Source organism: Carcharodon carcharias, chromosome 18, assembly GCF_017639515.1.
Source record: "Carcharodon carcharias isolate sCarCar2 chromosome 18, sCarCar2.pri, whole genome shotgun sequence".
In the NCBI taxonomy this organism is placed as follows: domain Eukaryota; kingdom Metazoa; phylum Chordata; class Chondrichthyes; order Lamniformes; family Lamnidae; genus Carcharodon; species Carcharodon carcharias.
In genome coordinates, this window is record NC_054484.1 from 53,358,138 (window position 1) to 53,373,376 (window position 15,239).

The window sequence follows — 15,239 nt, forward strand, 5'->3', positions numbered from 1 at the left end:
CCATACCCCCCAACTACCCTCCCAATCCTCTGACTACCCCCTCCCATCCCCCAATTACCCTCCCCACTGACCACCTAAACACCCACTCCCCGGGACCACCTGCCCCCACCCACTCTCCACCAGGCACGCCCTCACTGATCAACACCCTCCACTGACCACCCGATCCCTCCCCCACCACTGACCAGCACACATGGCTCACTGACCAGCCAACACCCCCCACTGACCACCTAACCTGTACCCTGCACCCACACTGACCACCCGACACTCTCCATGACCACCCAAACCCGGCAACTGAGCAATTCCGCCCCCCCCCGCCGACACTGATCACCGCCCAAGAACCACCCGTCTCCCCCTGCTGATCACCTAATGCTCCCCACTGACCACACAGCCTACCCCTATTGACTACCCAAGTCCCCCTCCCCCCTACTGACCACTTTTATACCGCTCCTCGCACCTCTTCTCCCTGGCTTCTCAAAATGGCTGAACCTTTAAACTTACCTGCTTTACGGCAGCTGGTGCTGTAAAAAAAAAAGGGGCATGGCTTCCTTTATTCTCAGAAGAAATTGGGAAGCCACAGCACTGCACTTTTCTCACACGGCCCGAGCAGAGCTTTGGGCGATGGGTGCGGCTGCATTTCAGTCTAAGTAACTAGGAACAGAATGGCAATCCGACTCTGATTGCCAATCCACAGAAGTTCTGGCCCTTTGTCCCTATTAATAAAGCCTAGGATACTGTATACTTAATTCGCCACTCTCTCAACCTGCCACCTTAAATGACTCATAGACATATACACCCAGGTCCCTCTGCTCCTGCACCCCCTTTTATAGTTGTACACTTTATTTTATATTGTCTCTCTATGTTCTTCCGATCAAAACAAATCACTTTACATTTCTCCGCACTGAACTGCAATGGCCACCTATCTGTCCATTGCAACAATGTATCTATGTCCTTTTGCAGTTCTACATTATCCCTCTTGCAGTTCACAATGCTTCCAAGTTTCATGTTATCTGCAGATTTTGAAATTGTGCTGCCCTGTGCACCAAGATATAGTCATTAAATAGATAAGGAAAAGCAAGCGTCCCAACACTGGGGAACTCCACTAAAAACCTTCCTCCAACCTAAAAGCGTCCATTAACCACTACTCTATTTCCTGTCATTCATCCAATTTTGTATCCATGTTGTTACTGTCCCTTTTAATTCCACGAGCTATAATTTTGCTCACCAGTCTGTTGTGTGACATCGTATCAAATGCCTTTTGGAAGTCCATGTACACCACATCAACAGCATTGCTCTCATCAACCCTATTCAAAAAATTCCAGCACATAGTTAAACATGATCTTCCCTTAAGAAATCCATGCTGGCTTTCCTTAATTAACCCACATTTCTCCGTTTGATTATTAATTTTGTCCAGAATTATTGTTTCTAAAAGTTTGAAGGATTGGAAGTCTGCTAATATCTTATCTTTCTTCAAAAAGGAATAGACCAACTAATTACAGGCCAGTCCGTCTGACCTCAGTCGTGGGCAAATTACTGGAATCAATTCTGAGGGACAGGATAAACTGTCACTTAGAAAGGCATGGATTAATCAAGAACAATCAGCACGGATTTGTTAAGGGAAAGTCATGTCTGACTAATTTGATTGAATTTTTTGAGGAAGTAACAAGGAGGATTGATGAGGGTAGTGCAGTTGATGTGGTCTGCATAGATTTTAGCAAGGCTTTTGGCCAGGTCCCACATGGTGGACTGGTTAAAAAAATAAAAGTCTATGGAATCCAGGGAATGTAGTAAACTGGATACAAAATTAGCTCAGTGGCAGGAAACAAAAGATAATTGTTGATGGATATTTATGTGACTGGAAGTCTGGTTCCAGCGGGGTTCCACAGGACTCAGCACTAGGTCCTCTACTTTTTGTAGTGTATATTAATAATTAGGCCTTAAAGATAAGGGGAAAGGGGCAGCACAGTGGCACAGTGGTTAATGCTGCTGCCTTACAGCTCCAGGGACCCTGGTTCGATTCTGACTTTGGGTATCTGTGTGGAATTTGCATGTTCTCCCCGACTCTGCATGGGTTTCCTCTGGGGGCTCCGGTTTCCTCTCACTGTCCAAAGATGTGCTGGTTAGGTGGATTGGCTATGGTTAAATTGCCCCTTAGTGTGTGTGTGCGTTTGAGCCTGTGCCCTGTGATGGACTGGTGTCCCATGCTGGGTGTACCCTGCCTAGCATCCATTGCCTGTCGGGATAGGCTCCGACTCCTTGTGACCCTGAATTGGATAAGGTGGTTCTGGAAAAGTGAGTGGTAAGAGGAGAGATCAAGGAATTTGCATATGACTCAAAAATTGGCACGCGGTAGCTGGTGAGGAGGATTGCTGTAGACTACAGCAAGATAGCAATGGATGGATCAGGTAGGCAGAAAAGTGGCAAATGGAATTCAATCCAGACAAGTGTGAGATGATGCATTTGGGGAGGTCAAACAAGGCAGAGGATTACAAAATAAATGGGAGAATACTGAGATGTTTAGAGGAAGTGAGAGACTTTCCAGTGAATGTCCACAGATCCCTGAAGGTAGGAGGACAGTTAATAAGGTGGTTAAGAAAACAAATGGAATCCTTTCATTTTTTAGCTGAGACATAGAATATAGGAGCAGGGAGATTATGCTGGAACTATATAAAACATTAGTTAGACCACAGATTGAATACTGTGTGAAGTTCTGGTCATCTCATTACAGAACAGATGTAATTGCATTAGAGAGGGTACGGAGGAGATTTACAAGGATGTTGCCAGGACTGGTAAATTGCAGCTATGAGGAAAGATTGGATGGACTAGGGTTGTTCTGCTTGGTACAGAGGAGGCTGAGGGGCTATTTGATTGAAATTTACAAAATTGTGAGGGGCCTGGATACAGTGAATGGGAAGGGCCTTTCCACTTTAGCAGACCAACGGAGGTCAGAAGGATGCAAAAGATCCCATAGCACCATTATTTTAAAAAGCAGTGGAATTATCTCGAGTGTCTTGACAATATTTATCCCTAAATCAACATCACAAAAAAATTATTATCTGGTCGCTATCATTGTGTTTTATGTGGGAGCTAGCTGTGCACAATTAACCATGTTCCCCACATTACAACAGTGACTACGCTTCAGAAATACTCCATTGGCAGTAAAGCGCTTTAGGATATGCTGTGGTCATCTAAATGCAAGTCTTTCTTTTCATTGTTTACATTTTTGACTCACTTTGATTTGGATTTCTGCTATTCAATATTTCAAAGGTTTGAAATCCTCTTAACATTAATCATTTTCATCACAAAACCTTGTAGGTGTTTATCTTCAAACTTGAATTCAATTTTCATTGATGTCCATGAACTTTTCCTTCCATTTAAAAGAAAGTTGGCACAACATTTATTCTTTTTAAAGTTTCAATGCATTATGCGTATCTTTCTTCTCCTGGATGAGGCAACCCTTTCCTGGGTTCTAAGCTTGAACCAGATACTAGGAGAGCACATGGGTTGAAGTGCTCATCAGATTTCTACTCTTCATGGTGGTACCCAGGAGGTTTCAAGCATAGCAGAATAGTTAGAATAGTCTGTGAGTAATTGCAAAGTCATTTTATATCACATTTTGAAATCCAGCAGTTTCTGATGTGTGAAATAATTAAAGTTAGGAGATTATGTCTGCCACATAAGGAGATGAAACTTCACGCCGATAGGAGAAAGGGAATTCTGTACCATTTTTCTTGTTTATTAAAGGCTTCAGTATTCCAGCTGTTTCCAATGCAACTGATCACAGATGTCCAGATGGACTAATCATTGTTTTAATATTCATGTTACATCAATGAATTGACTGGAATAAATATGGAATGGGCAGGGCATCAAGTTAGAAAATTAGATAAGTGTTGCAGGATAACATTTTAAAAACTATATTACAGTAATTTTAAGATAATTGCTTTCAAGAAAGCATTTGAAATTGGGTTAGATATAATCTTAAAAAAGGGTGTTGCTGACATGGGCAGACAAATGCTTGACTTATTTGTGTGAGATTCCTTTTGCTTATCGTAATCTTTTTGTTTTAAATGGGTTAGCACCAATATCAAAATAGCAGGCACAGAAATGTCATATAGACACATTTAAATGAATGCTTAATCCACTTATATGACACACCTTTTGTCTGTTATTTTAGCATAGGCAGTACTTAGTACTTTCTAGGTATGGAGTTTAATGAAAAAAATGGTGTCGCTTCAAATCTGGATGCTGTAGATTTACAGAGTTGATATTTACTTCAAATGGCAAACTAAAATAGAACCATCTGTGCATTGAATGTATCCTGACTCCATTACTAGCAGTAGTTATTTTGTAAAGAAATAATTGCATGCAATATTGTTAAATGGTTTTATATGCATTTTGGCTAAATGAAAGTGACAGAAACAAATAGCAGCGTACAGATGCACCACAGACAAATCAATACTGGTGGCTAAAGATCATTTTACAATTAGCTTTATCTTGAAAATGCAATGGTTCATTATGTGAAAGTAACACAGGAGCAGGAGTGTGTTACAGGCTGTACTGTGTTCAAACAATAATAACCCCAACACCTATGAATGAATAGTTTGTGTGATGCATTTAATAAAGTGCAGAACACTTTTCTGAAAATTATGAAGTATGACTGGAATGTGGAATCCACTCAAGAGTATTAGGACTTTTGATGAGCATCATCATTAAAGTCATCGAGAATAAAAACAGTGGGAATAATTGGAATTTATTATATCTGACTTGGAAGAACAGGGTAAAAAATTCCCTTTAACCCCAGCTGAATTTTTGGTTTGCTACAGTATGCCTTTTAGCATCCAATAGCGAGACTTAGAGTTAAATCATTTGCATTTGATTAAAGATTCTTTCAAGGTCAAGGCCCAGTTTAGTGAGGATTTTTTTTTCTCAATTCCACCAACTTGAGGCACAAGGTGAAAGGCAAACTTATGTAATAAAGCTTTCAGTTTCAATTTTCTACCTGCAAAATACATGAGCACTCTCCTGAGGTCATTGAGAATGTGCACTGTGGAATAGAACAGGATTGTTAATGAAAAGGACTCAGGCTAAAACTTCATTTTATTTCATAAGAATGGCACGGAGAATGGTTTGATATGAAGTGTGCAATTTACCACTGTGCTATGATTGTAGGGGAGGGAAGTGCAGTCTTTCTGTTCTTATTGCTGTTATTAGCCTACACCGACTGGATCTTAAAACTATCAGAAATCAATGATCTGTGACACTTTACTTACACAGAAGTTTTAGACCTTGGGCAGAATTTTATTCCTGCCATTAGAGTCCACATTACAGCCAATATTGAGGTCACTGTTGGACTCACTGTGTTCTAAACTTGTCTTATTGCTTGGCACATCCAAAGTATGCTACTGAAATATTTATTTCCCAAATTGCATATTCTGCTATGATCTTAATCCAGAACAGTTCTTTCTACTTCCAGGCAGGAATAGCACCACTCCCCCACCAATGCCCCACCGCACTCCGACCCACAACTTCCCCCCTCAATTAGAGCTTAAGCCTATCATCAAAAGTAATAGCCAATAATGCAATAATGCTGTGAGGACTTGTATGCCAGAAGTCCTCTTTGATTTTCCAAGTTAGGATAGCCAAACATTGAAGTAATGCTGTCCTGATAACAACCTCAAGTTGTTACAAGGCTATGGCTCATGCATTGGCATTAAAAAAAACACAATTTTCCAAAACTACCCATACCATATTAATGAGAACGTCAATGTCCTTGGTATCTTCAATCACGATACTAATGCTATTTAAAGGAACAAAATGCACAGAAAATTCAACCAGAGGTTGACCTGTTCTAGCTCCCAAATTCCAATATGGCAAGCAAAACCTTACTCCACAGTAGCACATTTGGGATGTTTGCTGATAACTCTGGGAATCTGTGGAAGGCATAACTGACCCAGGATCTTCCGTGATACATTTTTTGTTATTCTCTCAGGGGATGTGGGTGCCATCCATCCCTAATTGCCCTTGAACTAAGTGGCTTGCTGGGCCATGTAGAGGGCAGTTAAGAATCAACCACGTTGTTGTGGGTCTGGAGTCACATGTAGGCCAGACCTAATGGCAGCAGATTTCCTTCCCTAAAGGGCATTAATGAACAGTCGCTGACAGTTGTCATGGTCACCATTACTGAGGTTAGATTTGTATTCCAGATTTAGTAATTGAATTTAAATTCAGTTGCCGCAGTGAGATTTGAACCTATGTCTTCAGATCATTAGCCAGTGCCTCTGGATTACCCCTACACCTTCATTACCCCTAATCAGGAAATTTATAAAAACATACTCTTGACTTTTTAATGCTATTGAGTAAATGTGTCAAAGCATCATCTGTTTTTCTTTAAACTCATTAGATTAGGGGAGGCAGTGGCATAGTGGCATTGTCATTGGACTAGTAATCCAGAGACCCAGTGTAATGCCAAGGCAGATGGTGAAATTTGAATCCAATAAAAATCTGAAATTAAAAATTCGAATGATGACCACGAAACCATTGTCAATTGTTGTAAAAACCCATCTGGTTCACTAATGTCCTTTAGGGAATGAAATCTGCTGTCCTTACCTGGTCTGGCCTATATGTGACTCCAGACCCACAGCAATGTGGTTGACTTAAATGCCTTCTGAACACAAGGGCAATTAGGGATGGGCATTAAATGCTGAGCTAGCCAGCAATGCCCTCTTCCCATAAACGAATAAAAAAAACACGCAAGACTTCTCTGTAAAGCAGAATAGCACATTCGTAGAGCTTTTTCATGCCTGTAACATTAAACTGTTGAGGTCAGCGAAAGCCAGGATATGACAATTTGCAAAAAATCTCTTGGTCCTCCATCAATACACTGTTTATGCACTTGTCAGAAATACCCATTTACACAGAGATGAACGGTAGAAACTGCAACTGAGCTGACTTTAAGGGTTTGAAAAGTGAAAATATTTTTAATTAGTTGGTAAGCAAAAGTCAAGAATGGTTCTTGGTATTGATTTAAATAAATGTTCTTTTAACATTCTGATAGGTATCTTGTGATTGAATGTAGCTCTTTTGTGCAGTGAGTCTGAACATTAACTCATGTTAAAAAGGCAGCATTTACTTATATTTTCCAATGTTCCCCTCATTTCACTAAAAACTGGGGAATGGTCCCACATCTGCCAATAGCCCTCCATATTCAGCATCTTTGGCGTTTTAAAAAAATACACATTAAACAGTTTCCACTGAGCTGCTGACTGGAAAAAAGAATTCATATTCAGAAGGACTCAGCTCATGTGTTTATTAACAAACTAAAATAAGTGTTACAGATATCCAAGTCAATTATCTTTGTCAATGAAGAGCATATTGGATTATAAATTCAGCTTGGGACCAAGTAGGAGCCGGTGACTGCAGGCAGCTGGCTCAGCCTGTGGACAGTGGACAGAGATGGATGGAATTGTGCCAAGAGCATGGCAAGACTTGCAGTTTCTTGGAGAAAGTTGCAGTTCATCTAAGACTGGACAAGCAATCTGGCAACATGGAGGCAGTGGGAGAGTTGAGAGGTGTTGGTGATGTGGAGTTGAGTATTGTCAGCGTACATGTGGATGCTGACAGCAAGACTGTGCAAGGCGTCAGCAAGAGCAGCTTATAGGTGTGAAAGTGGAGGGGACCAAGTATGAAAAAATCAGGCGGGCATTAGTCCGTAAAAGGTTGATTCTGTGACTGGACAATCCTGGCAAAGATTACAACTTACACTAAGTTATGAGCCCAAAGGTCCTAATTTGCCATCCATTAATTTAACTGGATGGAGCAACTGACACTGTGTGCCTGCAAGTGCCTTACTAGTATTCATGCAAATATCAATCCTCATCAAGAGCTCCAGATCAAGGTTCAGATATTGAGCCAATGTCGACAAAAGTCAAATGTTACCAAAGTAAACTCACTATAGTCAGGGAATAAGAAATCTGGCCCCAAGTCAGGTTGCAAGGAGATGCACAAAATTAGGCAGTGTTCGTCCCTTTGACTCCCCATCCTCTTTATGCTTTTCTCCTGGTTCCTTCACTTCATATCATGCCTATGATGGAGAACATGTCATTGGAAGAACTGCTGCTTTGAACCTGCGAATTAATACATTGTTGTCGATTCAGGAATATTAATAGATTATGCTGGTCTGAAGTAAATTGGTAATTTTGTAAATAGTGTATCATTGAGATCACTGGTAATTGTACCAACTCTTTAGGCTTATTAATGGTTTTCTGAATTCATACTCCTCATCCTGTCATGTGGCTTCCCCAACCTTCGATTCTGGAAATTATGAATGTTGGTGGTCCTCACCCAGCCAAATTCCCTCTTGCCAATACATAGTAACATAAGCACCATTTTAAAATGTCTCTAGTGAGTTATGGGCAGTAACAAAATCCTAGGGTATTGCTAACTGACAACACATACTTAAGACCCTGTTACAAGAGAAAATACTGATATGCTGGAAATCTGAAATAAGGCAAAAAAAATTCTGGAAAGTAGGCCTGGCAGCATTTGTGGAGAGAGAAGCAGAGTTAACGTTTCTGGTCGGTGACATTGTCAGACCTGATGAGAATTTCCAGCATTTTCTACCTTTGTTTAAGATTCAGTTCCTGATTTAGAATAGGATAGCTTGATTGTTGTGGAACTTGAGGACTGAAAGCACGTCTTCCATCTCAGTATGGTTATGTTCCAATGTAATCTGTAAAATACTCAAGAGCAGCTGCTATTCTATATATAGCCAGGCCATATGGACATCATGAGTAATGGGCTGCTCCTGCTATGAGGCATTACAAAAAACTGCTGTTAAAATATTTCTTTATGACAGGTAATTGGTTAATTTTCCTGATTTTATTTCAGAATTCACATTTTTCTCCTTCCTCCTCTTTCCTTTCCTCCTCCTCCTTCTTCCGCTTCCTTCTTCTTGGTCACCTTATTTAAGGAAGGGTGTAAATGCATTCAAAGCAGTTCAGAGAAGGTTACCAGACTAATACCTGGAATGAGTGGGTTGTCTTATGAGGAAAGGTTGGACAGACTAGGCTTGTATCCATTGGAGTTTAGAAGAGTAAGATGCGACTTGATTGAAACATATAAGATTCTAAGGGGTCTTGACAGGTTGGATGTGGATAGGATGTTTCCTCTTGTGGTAGAATCTAGAACTAGGGGTCAGTGTTTAAAAATAAGGGGTCACCCCATTAAAAAAAGATGAGGCAAAATGTTTTCATTCAGAGGGTAGTAAGTCTTTGGAACTCTATTCCTGAAAGGCAGTGGAAGCAAAGTCTTTGAATATTTTTAAGACAGAGGTGGATAGATTCTTGGTAAGCAAGGGGTGATAGCTGATTGGCTGTAGGTGGGATGCAGATTTGAGGTTACCATTAGACCAGCCATGACCTTATTAATTGGTGGAGCAGGCTTGAGGGGCTGAATGGCCTACTGCCCTTTGTTTGTATGTTCTTTCTCCTCCTCCTTCTTCCTCCTCTTCCCTCCTCCTCCTTCCTTTTCCTCCATAATCTTCCTCCTCCTTCTTCCTCCTCGTCCTTCCTCTTCCTCCTCCTCCTTCCTCTTCTTTCTCTTTGCAAATTTTACTTGGGTTCACCACAACGCTAGATGATCACTCTTCCCCATCTTCTCCTGTCAGTACCTATTCCCCTTCCAATGTCATTGTGTTTTAAGCCTCCTGCCACTGCATCTTTCCTTCTGGTCTTAGGCCTTCCTCTTTTTTTCCTGGTCTCATCTCATTTCCATTCTCTCTCTGCGACAGATGAGCATTTCAATTTCATTTCAGCTACTTTCTTCAATGCCCCTACAGTCATCACTGACCCCTGATGTGCTGGTTCCTGATTTTGTCCTTTCTACACATTCATCTCAGCATCTATATCTCATTAGTATCCAGTCTTTATTCCTCCGTTCTTGATGTTGCCCAAGCTTCTGCACAATATAACAAGGCCAGCCTCACAGTTGCCTTGTAGGTTCTTCCTTTCAGTTTCAGCTATATTTTTCTATCATATAACACTCAACTGCACTTCTTCCAGTTACTCCAACCAGAGTTAATCTGTTGCTTAATTTCCATTTCCATACTCCCATCTTCTGCCACCACTGACCACAGGCACTTGAAACTACTCACTTTCTCCAAGTCTTCATCCATGATCTTTACACCTTCACTCTGATCTTCTTCCCTAGACTCAAACTGACAGTCTATAAATTGGGTCTTTGGTCTACTAAACTTCATACCTCTGTCTACCATCATTTTTCTTCAGATATTCAGCCATGTTCTCACCATCCCAGCGGAATAACTCAATGTCATTGGCAAATGTCATTGAGCAGGGTACTTCTTATCTCACCCAGTTAGAACATCCCTGACAATTAGGAAGAGGAAGGGGCTCAGTGCTGTCCAACTTTGGTTTTGATGTTCTCATTCTTCCCACACAGCCTCTTACTCTTGCTTGGCACTACTTGTACATCTCCTGTATTAGTTGTACGTACTTCTCAGGGACTTCATGAATTCTATTATATCCCCAGACTTCCTTCCTAGGCCAGTCATATGCCTTCTCTAGATTGATGAATACAATTGTTATGTTTCATTGGCCTCCCTGATATTTCTCCATCATGTCTCAAAATAAAAATGGCATCACTGGTGCTTCTTCTGGACATGACTCTGAATTGACCTTCATGGATTTCCACTGTCTTTCTCAGTCTGTGGTCCACAACTCTCTCCCATATCTTAAAGATGTGTGGTAGGAGTTTAATTCCTCTGTGTTTTTTTGCAATCTTGAATGTCTCCCTCTCCTTTGAGTATTGGTACCAAAATACTTTGGCTCCATAACCTTGGGATTTTGTCTCTTATCATAACACAATTGAACAGCTTGTTCAGGACCCGGACCCCATATTCACCTTGGCAGGTCCGTACTTCTGCTGGTATCCCATCCCTCCCTAATGCTTTGCCATTTTTCATTCAGTACTGTTCTGATTTCTTCCAGATTCACTTTATTCTACTTTCAGTTGATAATATTGAGTTATTAAAGTTGTCAAGTGCACAAAAACGGATGTGAAAACCTTTGATGAATATCTGATTCATAATGGTTGTATTTGCCTCTTTATAATGTCCAACCATTACAACAAATGTGTTTCATCCAAATTGCTACTAATGTAACCCTATATATGGAATAATTACAAATCATTATGATTTGTGCTTAGAGATCTTATAAAAAGTCTCGCATTGACTAACATCAGTAATCCTTTCTTTTCAGCTTCAACCAGACAGCAAACAGTTACTGTGGTGACTCAGACCCTTGTTACTACGGAAACCTCTGTCACCAAGTCAGACATGCCATCTTCTTTACTCATGGATGTTCCAGCTTTGGCTGACTTCAACAAGGCCTGGGTGGAATTGACAGACTGGCTCTCATTGCTGGATCGTGTGATCAAGTCTCAACTCGTGACAGTGGGAGATGTTGAGGAAATCAATGACATGATCATAAAACAGAAGGTACAAACACAAACCTTTACTCTTACATTTCCCGTCAGCATAGCACATGTTAATAGGTTGCTGTTTAATCAATAGAAAAGTAATTTAAAAGCTGAGTGAACAATTTGCATGGAAATAAAGTAGAAGTGAATGTACTGAGCACATTAATACAACAGCCCCTGAAGCACCAGATAGGTTGAAGTGTTTTTGGCACTTGACATCCAAGTTTGACTTGGATAATTGGGGGAGAGAAGCCTTTTAAAGGCATCAATGGCATGCTCCGAGAAGTACTTGAAGTACAAGTACTTCAAGAAATGTCTCTGCAATAGTGCCTTGAGGTTCATCTTTATGGAAATGCCCTGCTTGTATTGCAAGCTGGATCCCACAGCTGGTGGGATATTAAATTGATTGTAAGTGATTATTATTGACTTTATTTCTGGCTGCTTATCCTTACAATGCCATAAAATATGCCTGCTTCTATCTCTGATAGCAATGCTTGTATTATTTTTGGGGTTCGCATTGTTTGAAGGCACCTTCAATTGGCAGACTTCTCTTTTTTATGGACCTTGAATCTCTTTGAAGCAGTGACACATCTTGTTTACCTGCACTTCCACAGACTGGCATAATCAGTCAAGGCATGCAAAAGTAAATGTACTTTTGGTATACATAATAGAATCTGTACCTACATGTTCCACTCGGGGTCACTACTGGAAGAAAAGATCAGATGAAATGTAAATTCTTCTGTGAAATTTATACTATTTTAAAAATAAATTGGCTAATTACAGTCAACTTCCAGTAAATCTAAACTAAAGAGGTATTGAGTTGTGTGATTATTGCATTGATCTCTCTAAACAAGCAAAATGCCTCTTTAATATTTAAGGTTTCCAGCCTTATAATATGATATGCAACCACTTACAGTAACGGAAATTACTGCAAGTGCTCAATAGGTCAATCAAATTTGAAACCAAAAGGTAATTATTTTTTGGGAGGGTAACTCTTCAGAGCTTTGACCAGTTTGAAGTGTTATCCTAGCTTTCTCTTGTTGAATTGTTGTGCATTTCCAATAATAACTGGGACTTTTGCCTCCAGATCTTTTTTCCATTTGTAACTTTCCTTTTCATCCCTGCACAAGTATCTAGTTTGAGCAAGAACAAACAAACAAGTAGCTTTGCAATAATTTCATGCTGCATATAAAGAAAATACTCCAGAGTGCAGTTTTAATTTTTAGTTTAAATGTCTGGGTGTAATTAAATTGAGTGAGCTAAATCTCTCAAAGCCTTTTATTTTACTCCATTCAGTTGCAAATATAATGATTTGCAAAGTGTATTAGCCTGTGCGTTACTGCTTTGTGGAAAATGTAGGTTTAAAATATCTGAGGATTCAGCGCACTGTAGGTGCTGTAAAGGTGATATCATGAGAACTGAACAGTAGATTTGATAATATACTCGGAGAATTGGAAGTTCCTATAACTGTTTTTTCATTTGTTCATGGGGTGTCGCTGGCTAGGCCAGCATTTATTGCCCATCCCTAATTGCCCTTGAAGAAGTTGGTGGTGAGCTATATTTAAGGGTGCTTGTTTTTTTTGTGCAGCACCTGTCAAAAGCTTTTTCCTTTTTGCAAAATTGCTAATGCTGTGCTTTAAGAAACAATAACTTATATTTATATAAAACCTTTGACGCAATAAAACGTCCCAAGGTGCTTCACAGGAGCATTATAAAACAAAATATGATGCTGAGCCACAGAAGGAAATATTAGGCTGAATTTCCTTTTGGGCTGAGGAGGCAGGACCAGAGGTGGGTATGTCTGCAATTTTGCGCACCCAGCCAGTGTGCCAGTCTGATGGCATGTTCCCAATTCCTGTATATTTTCATGGAGGTTGCCTTGGGTGGGGGCTGGGGGGCTGGGGGTGGGGGGTTGGGGGTGGGGAGGAAGGGTGACTGCTATCCACCCATCAGTTAGGTAGCCACTTAGCTCAATTAAAGTGCCTACACGGTATGCATCAGATACCTTCTGGAATCTTCCAGACAGCAGACAGGCCCACTGTTGAGACTAAAACCCAGTCAATGTATGGAAGCAGCCTCCTGATGTCAGACTGGGGTGGAGGGAGTCGTAATTCCTGATTTAATTTCTCCCCTCACTATCCCCCCTCACAGCCATGATTAGCAGAGGGCTGCCGGCGCAGGCCATCTTGTGGAGAAGTTCCTCCAAAATCTCCTTCAGGTTCCCGCTGTTGACATTTCCAGTGCTGCATTTGGACTCGCAAATGATAATGCAGCCTATTAGGTCAGGTGTCCAAAAGCTTGGTCAAAGAAGTAGATTTAAAAACAAATCATAAAGAAGAGAAATGAGGTAGAGAGGTACGGAGGTGTAGGAAGGAAATTTCAGAGCTCAGGATCTTGGCAGCTGAAGGCATGACTACCAGTAGTGGAGCGATTAACATTGGGATGCTCAAGGTGCTGGAATTAAAGGAGGACAGATAACTTGGAGGGTTGTGGAACTAGAGGAGATTACAGAGATAGGGAGGAACAAAGCCATGGAGAGATTTGAAACCAAGGATGAGAATTTTAAAATCAAGACATTGCTTGACTGGGAGCCAATGTAAGTCAGCGAACACAGGGGCGATAGGTAAACAGGACTTAATGCAAGCTAAAAATAAAATATAAAATATTACACAAGTATTCTGGATGATTTTTAGTTGATTAAAAGAAGACCTGAGATTGAAAAATGGATGACTTGAAAATGGGAAACTCAATATATACACTGATAATAATAGGGGAAATCGCAATATAGATATTATTCACCATTTTTCTTATGGGGAAGTAATGGATACCATGCATGTGGTCAATGAGATGTCTTTTGAAGACATTTAAGGGTTGCAAAAGAGGTCCACTGCAAAGTAATTTTGGGAAAGAGTTGCAGACGGCAGAAGATCAGTGGCTAAATGTTCATAGTCTTAATGCTACAACAAAGGGAAGGGGAAAGCAGCAATCCACATTCACAGATTGAAGGTTGGGAAGTGCAATTGCAGCCACTCTGCAGGCACGTATTCAGATTGTATCAGGGCATCCTGGAATTCTGTAGCTGTATTAGAGACATAGAATTGGATAGTTGGCCATGGAAACTGAATGTTGTCATAAATGGGGAGCATGCAAATGATGAACCAGAGGGGATAGAGAATAATGTCCTCTGACACCCAGAAAGCAACCATGTACGGCATTGGAGGAGAAACCATTTAAGATGTGGTGACTGCAATGGGACAGTTAAGGACTATGAGAGTGTATTGTCATGAAGGGGACCACAGAAAAAAGACAGTGGAAGAGAAAAGGGAAAAGGGTAGGGGTAGGTCATGCAGTAAAAGTGGTTATCATTTCACAATGGCACTGTACTATTATTAGAGCATTGGGTGGGGAATGTCTTCTTGGAAATGCAGTGACTGACGAGCAATTTGGAAACAAAAACATTAAGCTCATTGGGTTTTTTCCAAGTTAGGAATAGGGATCGCTGTAGTGTTCTTCTATTTATTTCAGAACACCACTGTTGTTCTCCACCTTAAATACAAAAAAAAAATCATTCAGTGGGCATCTCTTGCAGTTTATTTTTTTCTCAAAAGCTGAAATTTATTTTTTGGCAGGTAATTATACTGGCAAATAAATTAATTTTAAACACTCATAAGTTGAACAGTATCTTTTCCTATGGGTTGTTGAACATGCTATCTCCTATAATTACCTTAGCCTTGAAATCCAGATTATTT

The 15,239-nt window shown here is 40.5% G+C and overlaps 1 protein-coding gene across 1 annotated transcript in view; it reads left to right on the forward strand.

Moving 5' to 3' along the window:
- dmd (dystrophin) overlaps window positions 1–15,239 on the forward strand; it is a 1,748,406-nt gene that overhangs the window by 1,267,492 nt on the left and 465,675 nt on the right. Inside the window, exon 50 of the mRNA XM_041212034.1 lies at window positions 11,271–11,509. Coding sequence (XP_041067968.1) covers window positions 11,271–11,509 — 239 coding nt within the window. The remainder of the gene's footprint in view (window positions 1–11,270; window positions 11,510–15,239) is intronic.